We start from the raw sequence: 23,821 nt of genomic DNA on the forward strand, positions 1-23,821 counted from the left end.
TAGATTAATTAAATTAGGTTAATATAAAAATATACTTGAAAGAGAATGTCATATAGTCAGATTTTAAATGCTAAGATGTCAGCATGAAATGACAGACTTTTAGCAGTTGGGAACTACTATGCTTTATACTATCCCACATACCCATTGCAATTTATATCACTTTTCATCTTCTTGAAATGTCCATAAAAGTCCCTAGAATTCCCACTTAGCAATTTGAAGAAGATAATATAAAAGCTATGAGCATTACATTTATTTTTAACAATCCCTTTTCACAGCCAAAGATAGTTGGACACATAGCGAAGAGAAGAGAGTGAAGATCACTTGAGGTTCATAGGGAAGACTTTGCCTAGCTTCCATTAAGAAGCTGAGCTTGCTCTTGGGACGCTCTAGGAAAATGCAGACATCAATTATCAGGCCTTAAATATCTGGATAAATACTTAGTGAATGACATGTGGACAGTTTTGAATAAAAAAATGGAATGTAAATGTTTTTTGTAATGCAAACCCCAAAAACCTTCCACAAAGTTATGCACAAGTATTTGGTGTGTTGAAAGAGAAGCTGCTGTGCCTGGCAGGAGGTTTCTTTGAGCCTGTCTCCTCACAGGAGGAAGTTTTCACTTTTCATTACTCATTAGTCCTCGCAGGTAGCACACTTAATAGTATTTCATAGAGATTAACTAGCAGTTGATGATTAATCTGAAATTCCTGATGGTATCCTTTGGAACAGAAACTGGTTGTGCTCTGGTATACATATTCCTTTTCTGCAGTTATCAAACTCTTAATATGATATAAATAAATTCCAGAATAAAACTTAAATAGTCCCTATTTAGGCAGTGTATTTACTTCTGAAATGAGATAAGGTATTATATGAAAGATCCTGCACTTGACATTTTCATAAGAACATAAGCCTGCAAATTAAGGTTATTAATATAATTTCCCAAGTTGTACTTGAAAGGTGACATTTTTGTGGGCAAGCTTTTTATTTGAAGATTTAAAAAAAAAAAAAAAAGGTAGTGTGTAGCAAATAGATTGTTTTATTGCATGAAATGTTAGTGTATCTCTATAGAATGGCATCATATTATGCCTTATGCAGTAAGGCTACGTAATACTGTGTCATGCACATGCTTTAGAGCTTTAAAATTGAAATTGTCTTTCCATATCAAAAAATGATCTTCAGTGGAGCATACTTGTAAGAATTCTGACTTTCTTTTAAGGTGTTTGAAGTAGTGGAGCGTGTTGAAGAATTAAGAAGAAAATGGCCTGTTGCCTGGGGCAAACTGGATGATGGCAGTATAGGAGTTGTAACACCTTACGCTGATCAAGTGTTCAGAATCCGGGCTGAACTTCGGAAAAAAAGGCTGTCTGATGTCAGTGTGGAGAGAGTGCTCAATGTTCAGGGTAAGTAATAGTTCTGTGTCTCAAAGATACGCTAAGGAAGTGAAAAATGTGCCTGCTGAAGTTAGGTGAGACTAAAATAATCTGCAGTTGATTGGAACAAAAGGAGAGAGCTGTGATATAGCCCTTAAAAATGGACATATCAAAATGGAACTGGCAAGCAAGCTGATTAGATGTAATCCAGCAATGAATAGCAAAGCAGTAAACTCCTGGATATGAGATTTGTCTTTTTTTCCAATTTAAATTTGAGCTTACTTTAAAAAAAAAAAAAAAAAGTGAAAATGTCAGAATTTCAGTGGAAACTGAATTATTTTTATCCTGAAAGGAAAAACAGGAGTTCCAAATAAAAATGCAATAAAGCTTTAGCCTCAACATGTGGATTAAACTGTAAAAACCAGGTCCATGAATTTAGGTATTCGTTCATGGACTCACGCTTCCAACAAAAATTTTCTGTAGGCATAGCCTGTTGCTAGGCTGCGCTTCAGTCAGTAATAAACAAAGGAAGGTAATGAAGTAACTGAGTGACAGTGAGTGGTGTGCTCTGGGTTTTCATGTAGATATTGCTGTATTTGAAGCATTTTTAAATATGAAACAACAATGTCCAGAACTTTTTTTTGTTTGTTTATTTGTTTGTTTTAAGGTAGAATAAATGAATCCGAGATTTGTTATTGGCTGATTGGCAACATTGTGAGGCTAATTAGCATTTCAGAAAGTTCTGGAGTGATTAATATCAAGATGAAAGTTTTTTAAAGAGGAAATATTCCTGTAATAGAATATGCTATTTATAGGGCATCTTTTAAAAATTTTAAATCTTATTATTCTTGCATAAAGCTCTTCATGTGAAGGGTAGCTATCAGGTCTTCAGAACAGCTAGGTGTGAAATCTGGCTGGCAAGAGCAGTGGTCTGATTGTGTTTCTAGCACAAATAGCTGCCCTGATCTCAGACACTGTTTTCTTTTTTTTGTTGTTTCTTTTTAGGAAAACAGTTTAGAGTTTTGTTTCTCAGCACAGTACGAACACGGCATACATGCAAACATAAGCAAACACCAATTAAAAGAAAAGAGCAGTTACTGGAGGATTCAACAGAAGACTTGGATTATGGTTTTCTGTCCAATTACAAACTTCTCAACACTGCCATTACAAGAGCACAATCCTTGGTAGCTGTGGTGGGAGATCCTATTGCTTTATGTTCCATTGGAAGATGCAGGTACTTTATATATGTTCCTTAGTTAATCAGGGTGGAGGATACTAGAAAAGGTGTTTATCTGTGACTGATGGGGGTGGGTGACATGATGGGTGTTCTTTTTAGCTGCCAGGTAAGACACAATACATCTAAACCTTTAAAAGAACTCAATGATGGAATTCAAATTCTTCATGTTTATATCCAGCAAAACTGTGTAAAGCTCTGGAAGAGATTTGACTCTGCAGACATGATTGCAGCTTGACCGAAGGGTGCTGCTGAAGTGCCTGCTGCAGGCAGGGCAGGCAGTTGTAGCCCTGCATAGGCTGAGCAATGTCAGTTGATGCTGCAGTAACTCCTGCAATGCCTTCTACCGAGGCTCGTCAGGAGCTGCAAGGGCTGCTCTGTCTTGCTGACAGGGAAGAGAGAGGCCTTTTCTATTTTTCAGTAATAGTGAAGAATGCTATTATTTTCTTCACTATTGAGAGGTAGAGCATTTTAATATCCTTGATGGGTGGACAAGTCTGGACTTGTCAGTAACAATTGAAAATGCTTCTTTTTGATTTCTAGTTTTGAGGCTTTTTTACCTGTTACAATTTTTGTATATGAATAAAAATAATACATAGTTTGGAGTTTAAAGGGGTGATGTAATGTAGTATCTTGAAGTTGGATATTATGACAGTTGTATGAAGGTAGAATACTGGAAAAGTATTACTTCTGGTTTTTTATGTCTTCCTGACACTGGGAAAGAAACTCGTTAAGATTTGAGTGAATTTACTTTTTATAGACCTAAACGAAGAAATGTGGAAAATGCCAAGAGATGTAAACACTGATGTTATGGATACCGAGTTCTTGTTCTTTAAAGGTTTCTAATTTGATGGAAGCGCTGAAATATTGAGATGAGCAGAGATAAACCCTGAGGCTTACTTCTCAAAGAGAGAAAATGTTATTAAAGCAAAGCTAAAAGCTCTTACTAGTCAGTTGTGAGATCAATGTTGTATTTTACCTTCCTGAGCATTGTTGTTCTTTGTTGAAAATGTATGTGGTTTTCAAAGATTAGAACTGAAAAACTCAAATAGAAACCAAACCTTGGTTTACTGCACTCCTGAAATGTAACCACTTATCTGTTGAGGACTGACAGGGTATCCATAAATTGATACAGTGACCTGCTTGAAATTGCTAATAACATCTTACTGAAAGAGTTATAGTGGTTGTGATTTTATTTCACTTTTCCCCTTACTAGCTTGGTTTTTTCAGACTTGACCTGGTTTATGTAACTAACTGATGAAGAGCTCTGTGCCTCCTGAGCACTTGATCCACAAATGATGAGTGTCTGTTCCAGTCTGCTGGTGCAGTCTCTGGTTCATCAGCTTTAATGCTGCAGAGATACATGACTTAGCTGTACAGGTTGCCATGCTGTGCTGACTGAAATTTCTCTTAACCGCTTGTCCAGGATTTACTCTTAGCTGATGCATTTTGCTTCTCTTCCTTACACTGAGGTTCAGGATGTGCAGTGTTGCCTAAATCAGTTAATTAATCCCTAGTTAGTCTAGATAGCAACTATGACCACTGGTTCTTCAACCATTTGTCTAAATAGACCTTTTGTTGGAGAATGACCATGTGTCTTACTCTCTCTTAAATCCTCATGAGGAAGATAGTCTCATGAATTTTCATGTAAGCCTGAGTGTTGCAGTTTTAAATTGGAGGGGGACCTAGTTTTAAAAAGTGAGGGCTCAGCAATTTCTCCAGGTATTGGCTCCTTCAAGATACTTGAAATAGGGCATGCAAAAACTTACTAAAAGAATAGGCTGTCAGCATGGTACACGACTTAGTCTTGGCAGTTAGGAATTGAATTTGCCTTTCCCAGACCAGCAGCTGTTTATGTATGTATAGCTGTCCAAAATTATAAGCAAGAAGAGAATTAAGAAAGGAGGGACACTGGAGCTTTATTAAGATATATTTGAAGCTTTCCCTTTAATACACCATTGTCTTGTTTCACTGAATAATTGAACATCCACTCTTTGAAAAGAGCGCTGGAGGGGCTCAGGCATGCTGCTGGAAAGATGGCTCTTTTTTAGTACAACAGGAGTACAGAAGTCTGAAAGAAGTGACTTTTCATTAGGAAAAACAGAGCTCAAAAAAGTTTAGAGAGTACTTGAATTTTATAAATATTCTAATACCTGTCAAAATGAGTCAAGACTCTGTAATGATAGTTGTAGAGAGCTTTGTGAAGTATGCCCAGGGTAATCATTACAGTTCTGTGTGTAACAATCGGACTAGACAGGGCTGTTTTGGCAGACACTCCCGCTAAACTCCAGAGCACACTGTAACACAGAGGCAACAGTATTTTATTCTCTGTTCTTACACCCCAGTACAAGTGTTCCATGTGTAGAGCAACTGCTTGGGGCACTTAAAGCAAAAATGGATGCGTCTCTGTGGATTTGTGGTGCTTGGCGGTAGGTTTGGTGACTGAATTGATTAATCAGAGGGAGTTCCGTCATGAAAGCATCCCAGTGAAGTATTTAATTTTGGGTTTTAATCCTCACTTAAAACCTTGCAAGATATATTTGCCTCACAGCAAACTGCAGAAGAAAAGCCATCTTGCATCCTGAATTTCAAAAGAAGCATTTCTTGCCTTTATGCAATCACAGCAGAAGATGGGCTTTTAAGGAAAACTATTTTGAATTCTTAAACATATTTATCAGTAAGATTTACACTCTTCTTGCCAGAAAGACATTTATTCTTTTCCACAAAGCCAGCTACTCATCAAAATGTAACACTGCTGTTAAAATGAGTGTGCAGCAAGGTCTCAATTTACAGGTTTTGGGGGAATTAATGGTGCTTGTTTATAGGCCAGACCTTATTCATAGAATCCTAGAATGGTTTAGATTGGAACGGACCTTAGAGATCACCTACTCCAACCTCCCTGCCATGCGCTGGGGTGATTCTCAACTAGACCTGGCTGATCAAGGCCTCATACAACCTGGCCTTGAACCCCCACAGTGAGGAGGCATCCACAACCTCCTGGGGCAGCCTATTGTATCATCTCACCACCCTTGTAATGAGGAACTTCTTCCTAACATCCAGTCTTAACCTACTCTTCCTCAGCTTATTACTGAAGGTTGATCTAGAGTGAATTATAGTCAGGCACACTCCTTTTCAATAACTTTGATTACTCTTGATTTTTTGCAAGGAGAACAGCTCAATCAGATTTTTTTAAAATGACATTTTCAGACCTTATTTAAATATCTTTTAAGCTTAAGAAACTTCACCCAAAAATTCCTTTGAGGTTAAAAAAAAAAAATCATTACAAGTATGGATGTTAAAAATGTAAAGCCATTTTTTTTTTTTAATGTAAGCAAATGAAAGAGCTGTCATGAGAAAGAAAGGTAGGAATGTGCTTTTATTACATGATTTAAATAACCCTTCCACCCTCAAAAGGTTGGGTACAGAGTTTTCATAGAGAAGGTCATGTGTCATCTGCTGGTTGTCATTCTGACTTGAAATTTTCTTTATTTTACACCAGAGGGTCTCAAAGGCCCCCCTTAGATACTCATGGTGATAATCTTCACATGACTCTCGGGTGTTTCAGAAGAATAGTTTTGAGGGTGTATCTTAACTTTGGTATTCGTGACACTGGAATGGAGCAGTCTGCCTAAATCCATTGAATCTGTGTCTGAGAATATAATCCCTGGGACTCTGAGCTTTAATAAATTCCATAAATCAGATGCTTTCTAGAATTTTAAGTGTTATGTTTGCTCTGTTTGGTTTTCTAGGGAAAAATTCCAAGTTAGACCTGTCCATGGCATTAATATTAAATGTGATATGCACCCACTACTGTGACCTGATATGTATGTGCAGACCCATATGTCCATTTGAAATGACTGGGGAGCTTTGCATTATGCTGTGGGATTCAAATGCTTGGATCAGGTTGCAGGATGGATGGTTTAGAGGGGAAAATAAGAATACAGGAAAAACAGAAAGGCCACACAGTTATATTCAATCTGTTTTAACTTTAACCACAGCCATTGAGTCTTACTGCTTTTTATTGTTTCTACGAATTATTTCCATAGGAAATTTTGGGAAAGGTTTATTGCCCTGTGTCATGAGAATGAAAGTCTCCACGGTATCACATTTGAACAGATCAAGGCTCAGCTGGAAGCTTTGGAGTTAAAGAAAACTTATGTGTTGAACCCGCTGGCTCCTGAGTTCATCCCCCGAGCTCTTCGGCATCAGCATTCAGCAAACACCACCAAACAGCAGCAGTCACCACCAAAGGTAAGGCTTTACTGAGGATGAATTTTGTCAGAAAGTGGAAGTGAATGTGGAAATGCCTTTTGAGAAATGGTATAAAAGGTTTATGGAGCAAGCTGTCTGTTTTGAAATGGCATTGCTGCAATCAGATATGAATACAGATTCTGGAGGGATCCTCAGCATTTTCAAGTGAAAGCTCTAGACTTGTGTTTTACTACAGTATTTAGCAGTGTAGCTTGGGGTTCTCCAAGCCTTGTTTCCTTACTAAAATGTATACCTGGAGTCGCTCTGGCATGTTGACTGAATGCATTGCAATGACCCTGACAAACTTCAACCATGGATCTTGGCCCCAGTATTTGGGTAAGCCACACTAAACCCTCTGACTGAGACAGTCCCTGTCCCAATTCCCTGTCCCAAGCAGCTATTGCTCTGTTGTACTGTAAGAAACAACAGGTTGGTAAAAGGTGGTGGCAAGAAGTATAAAGAAACAACAAAATAATAGTCAAAAGTTATTTAGTTTGAGCTGAAAATCAGATTTAATATTCAGGGATTTATGTAAGATAATTGTTTGACTAATTAAAGACTATGTTGTAAAGCAGTATATCACCTAGAGGAGCTCACTGATGATGTCCTTCAGAAGACCACATTTTATTAGCATCAAGAGGGCAGAGAGTTGAAATTACCACTCAGTGCTAATTTTATCAGTGATAATGTTATCAGCTGTTTTTATAGAAGTAGGTAAAGAAGGGACAAAATGACATGGCTTCCTTAGGGGATGGAAAAGAACAACATCACATTTGAGGGTGATATATTAGCAATTAATTTAATTTTTAATAGTTCTTTGTAGTTTATTTCAAAATAATGTGAGTTATAGTTAAATTAAATTGTCTTTAGAGATGCAACTAAAATGCAGGTTGTCAGCTCTGTGATGAATTCTGTTGTACAAGAAAGAAGAAACACTTATTTTCTGTAGCTTTGTGGGTTTTGTTGCAGTCTGGATCATTTAAATGAATTTTTTACGACAGGTTTTTGAGATTCTAAGAGTACAAAAAGGAAAGCCTTCCTTTTGGCAGTCCTTCCCAAAAGAGAGTTTGTAAGTGAGAACATTTGGTTTCTTCAAGATGCGTTACTTTGCTGAAACAAACACCAGATCTCTGAAGCATCTCCTCGTGTCAAAACAGTAGGCTTAGAGAAAAACGGGGATTAAAAGAATTAGTGTCTTGAAAAAGTCATTGGTGCACTCTCCTGAGTACCTCAGCCTTGAATGCATATTCTTCAAAACTAGAACGTCACTATTAATGTTATTTTGCTTCCTAAAATGAAAGAGGAGATTTTGAAAATGCAAGCGTAGTAGATTAAAAACCCAACCAATCACCCAAACAATAAACCCAAACCAAATCCAAATCCAAACAAAAAAGAGGGGCTTGGGGGAAGTGAGAATCTTGTGCCTAGATGGTTGTGTTTATTTTTCTTCCAGTTTGTTAGTAAACTAAGCACTTGTGCTGTGGCAATCAGAAGAGATACATTAAAACCTGCCAGCACTGTATTTCCAGTTTAAGATCTGAAGTGTTTTAACCACCTGTATCATAATTGCAACAAAATCTTTTCCCTCTGAGTAAACTGACAGCTAGCATGTGCAGTAACAGAAGCAGAGTGAGCAGGTAATACTCAAACACACAGAGAACATGGCTGTGATATGTGGTACATTTCCCTTTGCTCGAATTTTAAAAGCAGATGGTTAGCTTTGCTTACTTTAAACCTCCCAAGTACAATATTTAACATTACAAGATGAAAGATAAAAAGAAGTAGTGCTGCTGTGTTTTGTGGTAAATAAATGAGAGCAGGCTCCTCCACGGTGCGTTGTGGTGAGTTTATGGTTGTCTGTGGGGTTCAGGACTTGTTTCTCACAGGCAGTGAAAAGTGGTTTGGTGAAAAGCTGCACCTTCTTGTTCAGCAAAATTGCTCCTGGGTATATGTGTGGGTATTAAAACCCTCTTTGCTGTTTATGATGATCTCAAAGGTCTCTCCCAGCCTCAAGAGTTCTGTGATTCTGTGTTTTCTGAAGAAAGTTTCAGTCCTGCCTCTCTGCAAAGCAAACAGCTACCATGGACCTGGCTAGCTGTGTGCTGCTGGGCTTTCTGCAGCTCTTCCTGTGAAGGCATCTGCCTTCACATGCTTTTGGGTGGCTTGGCTGGGGATGGCAGGAGTGAGGAAGGAGCGGTGGAGCTGGATGGGCACAGCCTTTATTAAAGGTGATGGTGTGGAAATGGAAAGTTTTCCCAACTCGGAGCTTCCCGCAGGGTAGTGTACAGTAAATTAGGCTCTGGATTTTACAACTCTGCCTACTTCCCACTTACTGCCTGTACTCCAGCTTTCCAGCCTGGATTCAGGCATGTAATCGGGATGCGTCATCATCCTAGACATGGTGTGCAGTCAGGGAGGACATCAGCTCTGAGGAGGTCTCTGGAGAATACTCTTCTCCTCTCTGTTGCCTAAAGGAGGATCCTAGGAGTGATGAGGCTGTTAGCTGCCTGCATTCACCTAAATCTTGGTCTGAGTTACCTCCTGGTGCCTTTATATAAATGTGGATTTTTATTCTCAAAGGTGGAGCAAGTTTTTAGGAGAAACTGAGTGTTATCTGTGCTCCAGTACTGGCTCTCAGTCAGCACCAGTGAAAGTGTTGGTATTTTGTTAGGTAGGTAGGGAAATGAACCTTGATGTGGAAATCTTTGAGAAATGATAATGGTTAAGTTAATAATAGACTATTATAAAGTCATTAAGCTGTCAAAACTATTAAAAGTCAAAAGAAAGCCAGCACCTCCTTTCCCCAACTTAGGAATGGCCCCAGTTGACTTCTGTTTGCCAACCTGATGCCTGACAAATGCTGAAGCTCCTGTTCATCAGGACAGCTGTTCTTACAGAATTATGTAATTATTTGCTTTTAAAAATATCACACCTATAAACCACAAGTATGGTAGGTAGAGCAGGGATTTGTTAGACTTGTGCACATACAGCTTGACGCTAACTGACAGCAGAACAGATGCAGAAATGCCTTGTACTAACCATGAGTGATTGTCACGTAGCTCCTCTCCAGTTTGATTGAATCTTGCTCTCTTTTCAGTGAATAAACAAGTTTCTTTTGTTTAAGCACTGCAATGAAAAGCAATTATTAATTTATTTTTCAATAATTCATTTTTTAAATGAGAGGCAAATTCAGAGGCCAGTTCCTTAATCTGGTTTATGCATGAGTCAACATTGTCAAACAACCTGGCTTTGTACCCTGACTAATTTGCTCAGACTGCTGGAAAACTGCCTAGACTTATCTCCTGGGCAAGAAAAGTTTTGCAGCATCAGAGGGTTTTTATATGTATTTTATATTTGTAAATGTGCTTGGGTCTAGATTAAGGAAGGTATTCCTGTCCTGCAAAAGACTCTACTGTGTATTAATTACAATGTTCACTCAAACTAAAAGACTTCTGTTTATATAGGAATGCAAAGCATTATTCCTATTGTTTTTCCCTTTAAAGGGCAAGGTCCATCATCATAACCAGAATGACCATTTTCCATCTGATGGAATTGGTAAGTGTCTCTGCTGTTACTGAGGGAATTCCTCTGAGCTCAGAGTTAAGCTGACAGCAATTTGACATAAATCAAGTGTGTGGTCTCTTCTCCGTTTGCTTCTATGCATTTGGGAAACAGGACATTAGGTGTTTCTGAGGGTATTCCTTTAAGGGTGTTGTGCACACTGACTTTAAAGATTTAGCACAGCATTGTTCTTGGCCTCTTAAAAAGGGTACTTGAATTCATAACATTAAATGCTGGAGCAGCGTAATTGCACTAAAAAGAGTTAGGACCTTGCATTGCATCCACTGTCTTGCAGTGCAATTGGAACTTAAATTGTGCTGTCATCTATCCAGGTATCACTGCTCATACTGTTGCAGGGTAGCATGCAACAGCTTAATAATGTTGTTATTAATTGGAAGAAGCATTAATTTAAAGCTTGTCTTCCCTGCTAAAGAATGGAGGATGATTCTGGTTTAAGAGGTACTCTGGCAGTCAGCGCATTTCACTGGTTTGGGACATTCTTTCATTAATGCAGTTTCCAGCTACCTGTTTCTGTGTGTCTCAGCCTGTATCTTCTGCCTCTTCACAGTTTTGAAATGGGATACAGGATTTGATTAATGCTTTCTCTCAGTATATCAGACCTGCGCTGTTAGAGTTGGATACTGTTTTATGAAGATAGATCCTGTTAGGGTGAAAAAACAATAGATTTTGTTGTTGTTGTATGTACATATCTTTTGGTTTTTCTTTCTTTTCAGTTCAGCCCAATCCTTCTGTTCTAATTGGAAATCCTATCCGAGCATATACTCCTCCCCCTCCTCCTCTGGGACCTCACCCCAATCTGGGGAAATCTCCAAGTCCTGTTCAAAGGATAGATCCACACACTGGGACAAGTATTCTTTATGTACCTGCTGTCTATGGAGGAAATATGGTCATGTCTGTGCCTTTGCCTGTAAGAATTCATTTGCTGTTTTCTCCCTGCTCAGTTATTGTGTCTACAAAAATGAATGGCTAACTCAGTGAATGTTTTGCAAGCTTTTCAGCACTTCACTTCAAATACATGAGTTTAGCTGGCTTTAGGAGTGGTTGTGCAGAGGAGCACCAGAAAATGAGGACTTAACAGCATTGCTCCCACAAATAACTCCAGGCAGCCTAAAAGCAATTTCATGTTCATGTCATTTGGTGAATTTTCTCAGCTCTAGGTTTAGGCACACCAGTAGAATCTGTCGCATCTGACTTGAGATACCTGCATCTGAATTAATTGCCTAGTTCAGTTCATAATCATTGGAGAGATGTGGGTGATTCAGAGTGAGCTTGTTTCTCTTTATCAACCTCATACAGTTTAAATTCCCAGCTTTGGATGTCTGCAGTGCAAGGTGTCTGAAGTGAAGTGATAAGAAAAATAAGCATAATGGGATGTTTTCCCCTTCCAGAACCTCATAGTAAACCAGCTTCCCCTCCATCCCTTTCCTTAATGGTGTTTGAGAATACAGTGAAGATTCCTAATCAGGATTTAGGCTACATTTCTGTATGGAATTGTGTGTTACAAATCAAACTTGCCCACCAAGATGTATACAAATTAAAGAAGCAGCCTCTGCTTTATTTCTAACCTTCACAGTCATGTATTCCAGGAGGAAAAAGGGGAGGAAGGAACAAAGGCTGCAGAAGTGGTGTTGTGATGTAGCATGCAGGCGTTGTACACCGCTCCTGAAGGCTCTGGGAAGGATGTGGAGCCCACATGTGCAGATGTGTTGAATTCCATTCATAATGCTCAGTGTTGCCATACAGTTAATTTAGGGGTTAATAATGATGAGTCCTCTATTGTCATGTAGTTTATGGATGCTGCATAGGGGACTTGCTGAAGGAACTCTAGTTTCAGTTCTATATCTTAGATCAGTTGGCAGCTGTGGATTGGCTTTCTTTGCTAGGTCAAGGAATTTTCCTTTTCCTAGCTTACCAGACATCTGCATTTGATGGATAAATTTAAATGCAAGGAGAAGGCCAGCAGCTGTGTCTTTGTCATGCTTGCTCACATTGTATTAATATCAAACCCAGATAATTTAAAGCGTTCCATCTTATTGTTCCAAGGTTAATATATTTTTATGTATTTCCAATCAAAGGAAACATATTAAAAATAACTATTTTGAGATCACCTTCCCTGAGGATGGATTTCTAAATCATTACATGGGAAGACTTAGGTACTAATGAAAAGGCTGCTTTTGAAAAGAAGCTTGTTGGAGGTGACTTGAGTTTGTGCAGATGCAGTGGTAGCCTAAAGCTGAAGTTTAGAGTGCAGGTTTCAAGGGCAAATACTCCGTTAATAAAAGAATTGCATGAAACTTGTTACACTTAAGCCAAGTAGGGGGTGAAGTAAATTGGTTTGTTATATCTCAGTGTGCTTGCTAATTTCTTTAATACACCTTAACAGATTGGATCTTTTTTGTTTCCTTTATTTCTTTTTTTAATGATGCAGGTGCCATGGACAGGGTATCAGGGTAGGTTTGCAGTTGACCCTCGACTCATTACTCATCAAGCAGCCATGGCATATAATATGAACCTGTTACAGGCACATGGGCGTGGGTCTCCTATACCTTACGGTCTGGGGCATCATTCGCCAGTTAACATAGGACAACAGCAACAGCTTCAGCATCCAGACAAGGAGCAACATGAACAAAGTCGAAATGGTTAGTTGTTGGAATTGCATTCCAACTTAGTTGTATTTTGAGGGAGTTTGGGCTTTTAAAAGGGTAGTGTGGGAAGGATTATTTTATTTCTTTCTCTCTTCTAAGTGAAATTGAGAGATCTGCAGAGTTGGGGGAAGTAACCTGTGATTTGCCAATGCCAATAGAATAACTGAGATATTGTGAGATTCAGAGGAAGAAGTCATCAAGGTTAAGGGGTGTGTTTGTTGAGGGTACAATTGGTTTGTCTTTGTTCTGCACTCCAGCGTAACTACTGCTGCTGTTATTTGCAATTAAATTGGAAGAGCTATTTAGTGATGATTAGTGAACAAAGTGCAGAGATTGAAGGGAAGGTGTCATTTGAATAAATTATATTAAATGTCTATGATGCTATAAATGCTATGCTAATAAGCCTAAATCTTTGCATGTCTGGGGTAGAAAAAACTAACCCAAAATAATATTTTTTCCATTGAAACTAATTTCTTAAATGCTTTCAGGTAAAAGTGAAAACACTGCTGGACCTGAAATCAATAAAATTCGAACCCCTGAGAAGAAACCTCTGGAATCCAAGCAGGTGGGTTTGCTTTGTTTTGGTTTTAATATTCATTGCTTTAATGAATGTATTAATCACTGACATAGAGGGGTTTTGTTGTTGTTTTAATTTTGTGATGTGAATTTTCAAGGTTTTCCTTTCTCTGGTTCTAGGTTGACTTAGAAGCCAATTCTCAGAACAGGAGCCCAGAGTCTCGTTCCGGTGTTGGTTATCCTAACGCTAAATTTCATCGCAAAGATAATCTTAACCCCAGGCAGCTGAATCTACATCTCACCCCCCCACACTCCCAGTATGCAGTTCCCAATCGCCACTTCCAGCACCTGTCACAGATACCAAGGCAGCCATATCCTCTCCAACAGCAGCAAAACCTTTTAAGTCAACAGCAAAATCATTTACCTGAACAACAAAACCAAATGCCACCCCAGCAAAGCCAGGTAGTTCAGCAGCATAATCATTTGAATCAGCAGCCTCCACAACCTTCACAGCTTTCCCCTGCTTACCAGGCAGGCCCCAGCCAGTCTTTTTTTAATAATCCAATTCCCCACCGACCACATTCTCCTGCTGTAGATGCTGTGATTTCAGAACAACACCCCCCACCTATGTTACAAGAAGTCAATAATCCTTTGAGGCCCATTGCACAGCACAACCCTGTTCTACCAACCCACTTGAACAACTTCATTGAAGAGAATCCATCAGGAATGCCCTTAGGGGACACTTTAGGTAGGTGACTTTTCTTTATTTAAATTCAGAGTGTGCAATTATAACTACATTGAAGTGAAAATGAAGGAGGTATTTACCTTTTCAGGCATATTGCTCTGAATTGGGTCATTGTTGGGTTAGTTTCCACAAGTAATGTCATTGAGCATAATTTGCTGCTTGAGGCATGTTTGAATATTCAGCACTTTATTAGAAGATTCATGTTTATATGATTTTCCATGTGATTTAAATAACCAGGTTAAAGACTGCAATGCAGGCCCTGGATTATACTGTATAAAAAGTATTTTATTTTATTTTTTTTCTGACATGAAGATCTTTAAAAAGGGGCATTAGATAAATTTTTGTTTTAAAACTATTTTTATAGATCGTATGCATGGAAATGTAGCTTTGGAAACAATAAGGCAGCAACAACAAGCCAGGTTACAGCAATGGAATGAACATAATGCCTATCTCAGTCAAGGCACTATTCCATATCAACACCATCACCATCCTCATCTACCACATCTTCCTCAGCAACCAATTGGATTGCATCAACAGCAGCAAGTTAGGGCAAACTGGAAACTTGCCAGTAATACAGAAGATGAAACAGAGGCAACATACTCAAGGTATTTGTTTACTGAGTCATCAGAGCTTATGTAAAATTGAGCAGTGGGCACCTTATCTGTAACACTGTGATCAAGTGCAAGACACTTAAAAGTATTGCTTTGTGCTGCTGTTATTATAAAGGTTAAAATAGTTGCCAGGCTGACTTACAACTATGCTTTTATTGTGTGTTATGCTTTATTCTGTTAGTATATTGGGTAGTAAAACGATAGTGGAAAAAATACTTCTGTGGAGCTTTTCAGTGCTATATATATGGAATAAGGAATGGATACAGAGCAACAACTTTCTGTTTATGAAAGAGGTGTCTGAGTGTAGTTAAGGCTTCTTTAAGTTGTAAATTCTTCAAATTGAATTAGCAACTCATGTTTATGTGTTTGAAAAAAAACCCAAAACAATCCCTCCCCAGTAAAACCTAAATTTCTCTTACTTTTCAAAAAGCCTGTGCTTTTAAAAGCAGATTAAAGAATAATGCTGATACTGAGATGGAGCAGTAGGGGCAAGAAAGGAAGCTGTTGAACATAAACCAAAAAGTGGTTTCAGTGGTCTTGAGCTTTAGTCGTGTATGTTGTAAAGGATGGATTTTTAAATTGCCTCTGTTTACTGTCATCTCCCACTATGCTTTATTTTCCATCTGGTTTGTTATAGCCATGGTAAAGCATCTAAATGCTCTCTTACCTGACTCTGTGAAGTGCTGAATTGACTATTTGTGACCTTCTGAAGAAGTTTGGAAGTATATTGTAGGAGAGAGGGGAATCCCTGACTGGTCTGGGTTTTGCCTTGTAAGGGGTTAAAATTTTGTTTAACAATGTGAGGTTTTTTACTGTGTGTAATAAAGCAGGATAATCCTTACCTTAGTTGTCTCTTAAGAGATAACAAAAAAATTTGATTCTTCTGGCTGAAAAGGAAGTCTCAAGAGTTACTAAAACTTTGAGATGGTTCAGGTAGGTATTTCATCCAGTTACTCCTCTTGTGCCTGATTTCTGACTGCTCATAGTCATATCCTTTGAAGTTAGGGTCAGTGAGTGCAAGATGAGTATGTTTAAATACAGTGTTTTGGTGCTTTGAGTTTTCTCTACCTCAAAAAGAGTGGGATTTCAGCAAAACATTTTTTTTTTCTTTTTCTTGATACATTTATTCTGTCAATACAGATTCCAGGATTTGCTCAGAGAACTGTCACACCGTGATCAAAGCGAGAGCCGGGACTTAGCTGAAATGCCCCCCCCCCAGTCCAGACTGTTGCAATACAGACAAGTTCAGCCCAGAAGCCCACCAGCACTCCCTTCTCCTTCCTGCAACTCTAACCACAGTGGTCACTTCCCTACCTTCACCGAAAACAACAGAGACATTGAGATACCCAGTAACCCAGCATTTCAGCAGCATCTACCCCAAATATACAATCCCCCTTTCTCAATGCCATCTGAACACATAACCCCATCTCCCTTGAAATACCTGCAACCCGATGGATCGTGGACTTATGCTAACCTACAGCAGAATCACCTTATGGGGCAGGGCTTTCATTATGGTATACCTCCATTGCCCCATAGGTCACAACAGAACCCTTTTATACAAATACAGAATCATCAGCATGCAGTCGGTCAGGAGCCATTTCATCCACTCGCATCTCGAGCAGTATCTGCTTCTTCGCTCCACAGCTTAGAAGAGGTAGGTGCCTCTGTCTGCCTCTGCAGTTGTTGTGTCATTTTAATATCAAATTAGATTTTGAAGTGGTCAGGAGTGCAAAATACCTCAGGCACTCAAAGATCACACTGGGAATTTCTGTGAGGTAAAAACCATCTCTCTTTCCTCTGTTCACCCTGTGTGTATTTGTTGTTCTCATTGCTGCAGGTGTAGTATTTTTCTCTCCCTGGCTTTTTGAATGTTACTCAGAGTTCTTTTACGCTCATTGCTCTATTATCTGCATGTCCTTTATCTGGAGTGCAAATTAACCACACCTCAAGTGAAAACTCAGGAGAGGACTCTGGAAAATCAGCTTGAATAAGTCAGGCAGTTGACTCAATATTAAACTGTCAATATGGTTAGTTAATGATGTGAACTTTAGACCAGAGCAGTACAGTTGTTTCAACACGACACAAAACCTCATTTAATAAATCCCACCTGGCCTGAGCTAATTCTCTGTAAAGACATCCTATGTATTTTGGGGGCTCAGTGTTGGAAATCAGTGCAGAGCTATCTGGCTGTGCTGCATGAATCCAGCACAAAGCCACCATGCCAGAGCTGGCTCTATCCCTATCAGTCTTTTTTGTTTTGTTCTGGACTCTACGGGTGTGTGTTGTGGGATGTATGTAGACAGTGCAAGCACAGAAAACTGGGACAGGGCATGGTTTGAACAGGAGTTTTTTAATCCCTGTAGGAATTCAGAGTGCTAAGGAGTGTGCTGGAGCCAGGTTGTATTCCAGGACTGTCAGAATTAATGTTCCTAAATAGTCTTGCACTGGCTGCATGTAATCCAATATTTGTGTATAAAGTGGTTTGTTGTGTGTTACATTTCTGTCAAGGCTTTTACAGAAGCTGTGGGAGTATCCCTGCTTATCACTGTCCCACATTATACATATTAATTGTCTTCTGAAAACAGAAAATATTTAGGTTTTCTGCCTGAGCAAAATCCCTGAAATTGAATTCCAATGCATTTTACCCATTTCAGTCTGATACAGATCCTGAGAGGTTAATGGAGTCCACAGACCCAGCTAGAGCTGCAGTAAGGTTTGGGTTTATAGACATTTAGAAATTCTGTGTGTCAGACCAGTAAACCATACCACCTCATATCGAATCTAATACTTTGTGACAACAGTTAATGCTGTCAGTACAGCAGGACACAGGAACAATGGCTTTTCAGCAGTAATAAACTAATAAATATTCCTATAGACTTTGTGACAGCTCCTGTGAGCTGAAGACAAATAGAGGGAGCCTTTATGTAATTAGACCAAATTCATTTTAGTTCTTATTTCTTCTTCCTTTCAAACTATGTGACAGAAATGCCAAAAGCAGTAAAAGTGTTACAAGACAGAGCCTGCCTTGTAAAGTTTCCAAGTTGAGCTGGTAGGTAGGACAGCATATTCAGAGAGATCAAAAATGCAGTTTGAGGTGTATTTTAAACAGAGCTCCCTCATATAAGGCAGCTTTCAGAGGAGAATCAGGGATTTTGGTATCCTTACTAAACTGTTTTCTCAACTGCTGTTTATGAAGCTGTTTATTGACTTGATACTTGAAAGCTTTTGCATGTGTTCTGTCAATTCAGATTTGAACTGCATATCAAAGGGAATCCTTAAGTTATTCTGTCTGGTCTTGTACTTCCAAGTGTCCAGAGCTTTGATACTCCTCTTTTGATTGCTTACTGAAATTGCCCATTAAACTCAATAAAAAGTATATTTTGGGGGTTATGATTAGGCAGTAAGGTCTGAATTTTGGTTTCTTCTTGTTGGGGAGAGTAGAGTGGCAGGATATCTAAGTGCTGTTCCCTTGATACATGATAGCATGGGTGCTGGGGTGAGATGTGAGACATTCCTTTCAGGCACCTTTTTCTTGTGCACGATATAACAACAATATTGGGGCATTGCAAACAAGTTATTTGGCTAATTTTTTGTAACATTTCATTAGGGTGTTTACTTTGTTCCTTTACCAAGCATAGGTTTATTTCTGTGACATTTCTGCTACTTGTGCTCTAAGCAAGGTGCAGCAGGGAGCAAATAACTGTTTATTTTAAAAAAGAAACTGTAATACAACAGAAATGCTTTGGATTTTGAAGGAGAGTCCTTAAATCTGAACCTCAGGAAGACAACAGGTTAATTAATGGAGCTCCTGCTATTTTCATCTATATGATCTATAGGGTTTATGGAAGCAAGTAATTGCCGTGGTTTCAGAGAAAATTCGCTGCATTGTTTCTCCTGAGGGCACACACTTCTCCGAGCATTTGTTTTGTGTGCACACACAAAATGCAGTATACAGATGTGTCATGCAGTATACAGATGTGTCATGCTTCCCCAAATCCTGCTGTACAAGTCACTTGTTTGTCCTTTGGTAACTGAAAGCCAATTTCCTTCCTCTCTGCATTGTAATTTAGCATTTTCTCCTGCTCCTGTATGTTTCTGTGCTCCATTTGTAAATGATGGGTGTCTTCCTCCTCACTCTCTGATACATCTCTCACGTAGGAGTGCGAGATGTAAAGGTTGGTAAGAATTAAGGAATCTCAGCTGATGCTTTTTGCACTTCCTTCAAAATTCTATGTCTGTTTTTGTGTGATTAAAATACATTGTCAGGGACTGCAGTGTACACCATACAACTTGAAATACATTAAATTTATTCTTCAAATGCAAAGGACCTTCTTTTTGGGGCGTTTTTTGTCCTGTAAGACATGGCAGGGAAAAGCAGTTTGTATGGTAAAATGGTCTTGGCTACATGCAGTTGAATGAAAGGAGCTAAAGGGTGTTTTGTTTTATGTTTTCATTCACAGTATGAACCAAGAGGACCAGGCAGGCCATTGTACCAAAGAAGAATTTCCTCTAGTTCAGTCCAGGCTTGTTCTGAAGAATTAAGCACTCCTCAAGACAGTCTTGGTCAGTGTAAAGAGCTTCAGGACCACAGTAACCAGTCATCTTTCAACTATTCATCACCTGAGTTGTGGGTAAATTCCTCCTCATCCGCCCCATACCCAAACATTCCATGCAACGGAGCCAACAGAGCAGTTCCACCGCGGGAGTTGTTAGGTAGGTACAAGCTTGATCTTTGCTTCTCCCTTCTCTCTGAGTATTTAGGCTGGAACCAGCAAATCTGAATGAAACTTGGTTGGTTTGGTTTTGTGTGTGGCCTTTTTTACCTTTTCAGAAAATATTTTCTTCCATCTCTTCACATCCTGAAAGTAAGGACAAAATTTTGAAGGATTCATTATTTTAGTGGTTAAGGTTTGCTTAGAGCAGCCTGTTTCATTTGCTGTGTTGCGAGTATTCCAGTACACTTCTGATACCTAAAGAAGGGTGCTCTGCTCTTCATCCACAGAAAGCAAAACTGCTGCTTAGGCTTCTCACCAAAGTCCTAGTAAACCCAATCTGCTCTCTTACAGTGCAAGTGAGGTTTTGCTGAAGGAGCTGAGGTAACTGGTGGGATTTATTTCCAAGATAGATTATTTGTTTCCATAATCAGTGATATTTCTTGTTACTACTACAGTCTAGGGGGAAAAAATAAACTGAATTAGTGATCTCAGTGTATTTCCTAGAAAATTCTGGTGCTTCATCAGAGGATTGCTGAAATTTAAACTCTCCCTGTGGGAGAATCACACTGGAACCAGGCTTCCCTGGTGGTGGTAGCAGTGCTGATCGATTTAACAGGGAGAAACTAAATTAAATTTTCAGTCATTTAAACAAGCTGCAAGTAGGGAGTTGGAGCACTGCAGCCATTCTCCTATTTTCCATGTTTTTAATGTTTGTAAAAACAAAATTCCCAGGAGAGCAGAATTTCTTCTCCATGATTTTGCTTTAAGGGTCTACGGTGATATTTAAAACAAACAAAAACTAAAATATGAAAAATGTGCAGTGTGCATATTAAAAACACACGTGGAAAAACTATTTATTAGCTGGTTTTATTTTTCTTAAGACATCTTTTGGTCAAATTTTATAATCCTAAACCATTTTATAATGTGTAGTAGTAGTATAGTAATGGTGAAGTAGAAATATGTAGAGCAGACTGACTTAAAAATGCTGTTTATATAAGCAGCAGCTCTCAAGAGTGAAGTTCCTAATGTACATTTTCATTTCCAGAGTGTGAAAACATTTTATAAAAGTATATTTATGGCAGCATCTTTTGTGCTAAGTTCAAAACTTCAAGATCAGGGCACCTCCTTCAATCTATTTATATTTTGTCTGGAAATCAAGGAGCTGAATGCATGGTATTATGTGTCATCAAGAGTAGCATCCAGCTCTGAAGCTGCTCGCTAGGCTCTGTGGTTATCTAACAGGAGCTCAGGAACCCTTGCAAGGTTATGCTGGAAGCACCTGATACCACATTTCCTTGCTTTAATGTAAAGGTTGAGCACATTTGTGAGTGAAATGCTCAGGGGAAATAGGTGTGCCTAAGAAGTGCCTTATCTGTACATTTGCTGTCAATAAACCCTAAACCAAAGAGCACGTTTTGATGAGTATTAGCATTAGCTAGGAAAATATTTTTGATTGTGGTTAAGCTTGGTGTCTGCTTTGTAAATAAATGTATATGCAACCTTGTGCTGTGTATAATAGTTCCTGAAAACAAATCCCCAGTTTTATGGCTGCTGTGCTTTCTGCATTCACAGCCGACTGCCTCTGATGATCATATTTAAAGCCCAAATGTGTTTTATAGTCCTAGGGGTTAATGACCAGTAACTCCAGTGTTTCTGCTTACTATTGATTTTTCTCTATGAAATAACAACCCATGAGAATGAGATGCTATGAACTAGTCTGTGCCTGAGAGTGAGCAAAGATGACACCAGGCTGTTCAAGGGCTTCCATCTCCTGTGGTTCAGCAGTGGCTGTGGCACAAATATTTGGTTTTATAGGCATGGAGAGCTGCTGTGAATTGCTCAGAGCTGTTATATGCAGACACTTACCAAAATTGTCATTTGGGAGCTTTATTTGCTTTACTTTTTCTCTTGTTAGAAAGAAAAAATATTAAGCTCATTTAAGATGTTTATTCCATGTTTTTTCTTCTGTGAGACACCTCTACCACACACAGCTTTCACCTGTGGCCCTGCTTGTCGTTACTTGTCTTGTCTTGAGTGCTGCAGTTATATTTGTGAAGCTTTTTTGCCTCTGCTCTGGGTGCTTTATTGAGTCATAGCAACCAGAGCAAAGCTGGTTTGCTCATGTTCTTTCCGTATTTATTCTTCTACAGGCTGGATTGTTTTTCTTTGAGAACTTGATCAAAACCAAAAACCTCTGTGAGACCCTTCCAATGAGAAGCTTAATTATATACTTGATGGTACATTTTTATATGTGCCCTTGAATATTATCCATGTAAAGACTGAAATAATTATGGAATACATGAGTTGCCTAGCTCCTAGGCTGTTTCAGCTTGGACATATACCTGCATTTCAGTGTAGAGTTTCTCTAGCTCAGTAAGACAGCAGAATTCTCCAAAACAAAGGAAGGCACCTCATTAGGATTCAGGAAATTCACTTGAAAGCAGTTTTATGCCTATGTTTTAAAGCCCCATTTTTTTCCCCTGATAGTTACAGGACTTGTTAACTGTGGAGCAAGAACATATCAATTAGCAGGAATGCATTCAGACTAAAATATCAATAATTAGTTGGTTGGCATTCGGCAGGCTGAATTGCTCTTTGAGAATGAATTATATGTGGGGCTGTAAATTTTAATTTTACCCTATTAAACTATAAAGCAAGAGTGATGAAATGGTCTTTGTGCTGTCTCAGTGGATAAAGTGTTTAAATTAGAGTATATCCCATGCTGAAGCAGCTTTACCTTCAGTGCCTCTGCTAAATCTGCCTGGGCAGAGTTGCAGGTTGGGCGTTAGGAGCTTTGCAGGTACACACAGATGGAGAATGGGTTTAATGCCGTCAGTTTCCCTGGCATTGCTGATAAGGAGCAAGATCCAGTCATTGGAAATAATCTTATGACAAATTTCCTAGGACCCAGAAGACAGAAAATGGGTGGTGTTGGGGGGTGGGTTACCAGAAGAGGTAGTTTTCATACCCCTCAGCACTTGCATTGGGATGAATACGGATAGATCAAGGAATCCCTTCACTTAGAAAAGACCTTTCAGATCATGTAGTCCAACCATAATTTAATTCTGCCAAGCCCTGTGCTAAACCATGCCAGCTATGCCCTCGGTCAGAGCTGTTCATTTAGACAAACTCTTGGTTGATTCCTTTCACAGCTCCACCGAAGACGGTCAAGCCTCCCGAGGAACACCTGAAGGCTGAGAACATCCAGCTCTCCAATTCCTTCAACTACAGCATGCTCCAACACCTCGGCCAGTTCCCACCTCTCATGCCCAACAAGCAGATCGTGGAGTCAAACAGCAACAGCCAGCAAAACGCTGCGGGGAGCAAACCTGTCATGTCCTACGCAAGTGCTCTGCGGGCTCCTCCAAAGCCCAAACCTCCTCCTGAGCAGACAAAAAAGAATAGCGACCCTTTGTCTTTGTTTCAGGAACTTAGCCTAGGTAGTTCATCAGGTAGCAATGGCTTTTACTCCTATTTTAAATAACCAGATTATTTTTTTTAGAGAGAATTTTAATTTTTATTTGTGTCAGTAGATCTAAGATAGTTGGGGCTTCACCTGTAGTTGCAAATATTCCCTTTGTTTATATTAGTAAATATATCCTCACTTAATTGCTTTGCTGCTAGACTTGCAACTAATTTTTTTTTTTAATTATATTTCATTATTTTGCCCTTTTTTTTTTCTCTTTTTTTTTTTTTTTATGTGGGTCTGTTTTATGGAAGCTTTTCTGTAGGAAAACACAGCTGTTATTTTTTTAAATTTGTGTAATGTTAATGATCTGTTGCATTAAACTAGCAGCTGAGAGGTTACCTGTACAACTTGAAAAAAAGAAAAAAAAAAGGAAAAAAAAACACAAAAAAAGAAAAAAAGGGAAAAAAAAAGAAAAAAAGGGGGAAAAAAGAAAAAAGGAAAAAGAAAAAAAAAGGAAAAAAAATTTAAAAAAAAAAAGAAAAAAAAAGTTTGTCTAAATTGTATTTAAGAAGATTGTAAGTAGCATTTACATTTATTCAATAACATTAGCATACTATGCTGGGTTTCTGTACCAGAAATGGCCAGTTAATGTAAAAAATGTATGTTATTTCTGCCTAAATTCATTTAATTTTTTTTTTTTTAATAAAAAGTGCAGCATCTTCTAAATATTTTCAGTTTCATCAGCT

General features: G+C 38.8%; 1 protein-coding gene across 4 annotated transcripts in view; it reads left to right on the forward strand.

Annotated features, from left to right (window-relative positions):
- HELZ (helicase with zinc finger) overlaps positions 1–23,496 on the forward strand; it is an 86,237-nt gene extending 62,741 nt beyond the window's left edge. For all 4 annotated transcript variants that reach the window (XM_054170470.1, XM_009902672.2, XM_054170471.1 and 1 more), the window contains 12 exons: positions 1,214–1,397; positions 2,373–2,601; positions 6,648–6,852; positions 10,356–10,407; positions 11,148–11,341; positions 12,863–13,073; positions 13,568–13,644; positions 13,776–14,343; positions 14,705–14,945; positions 16,092–16,605; positions 19,412–19,664; positions 22,819–23,496. In XM_054170470.1, coding sequence (XP_054026445.1) covers positions 1,214–1,397; positions 2,373–2,601; positions 6,648–6,852; positions 10,356–10,407; positions 11,148–11,341; positions 12,863–13,073; positions 13,568–13,644; positions 13,776–14,343; positions 14,705–14,945; positions 16,092–16,605; positions 19,412–19,664; positions 22,819–23,150 — 3,060 coding nt within the window. In that variant the 3' untranslated portion in view covers positions 23,151–23,496. The remainder of the gene's footprint in view (positions 1–1,213; positions 1,398–2,372; positions 2,602–6,647; positions 6,853–10,355; positions 10,408–11,147; positions 11,342–12,862; positions 13,074–13,567; positions 13,645–13,775; positions 14,344–14,704; positions 14,946–16,091; positions 16,606–19,411; positions 19,665–22,818) is intronic.
- The last annotated feature ends 325 nt before the right edge of the window (positions 23,497–23,821 follow it).

The sequence above is a fragment of the Dryobates pubescens genome, chromosome 20 (genome assembly GCF_014839835.1).
Source record: "Dryobates pubescens isolate bDryPub1 chromosome 20, bDryPub1.pri, whole genome shotgun sequence".
Taxonomy (NCBI): Eukaryota; Metazoa; Chordata; class Aves; order Piciformes; family Picidae; genus Dryobates; species Dryobates pubescens.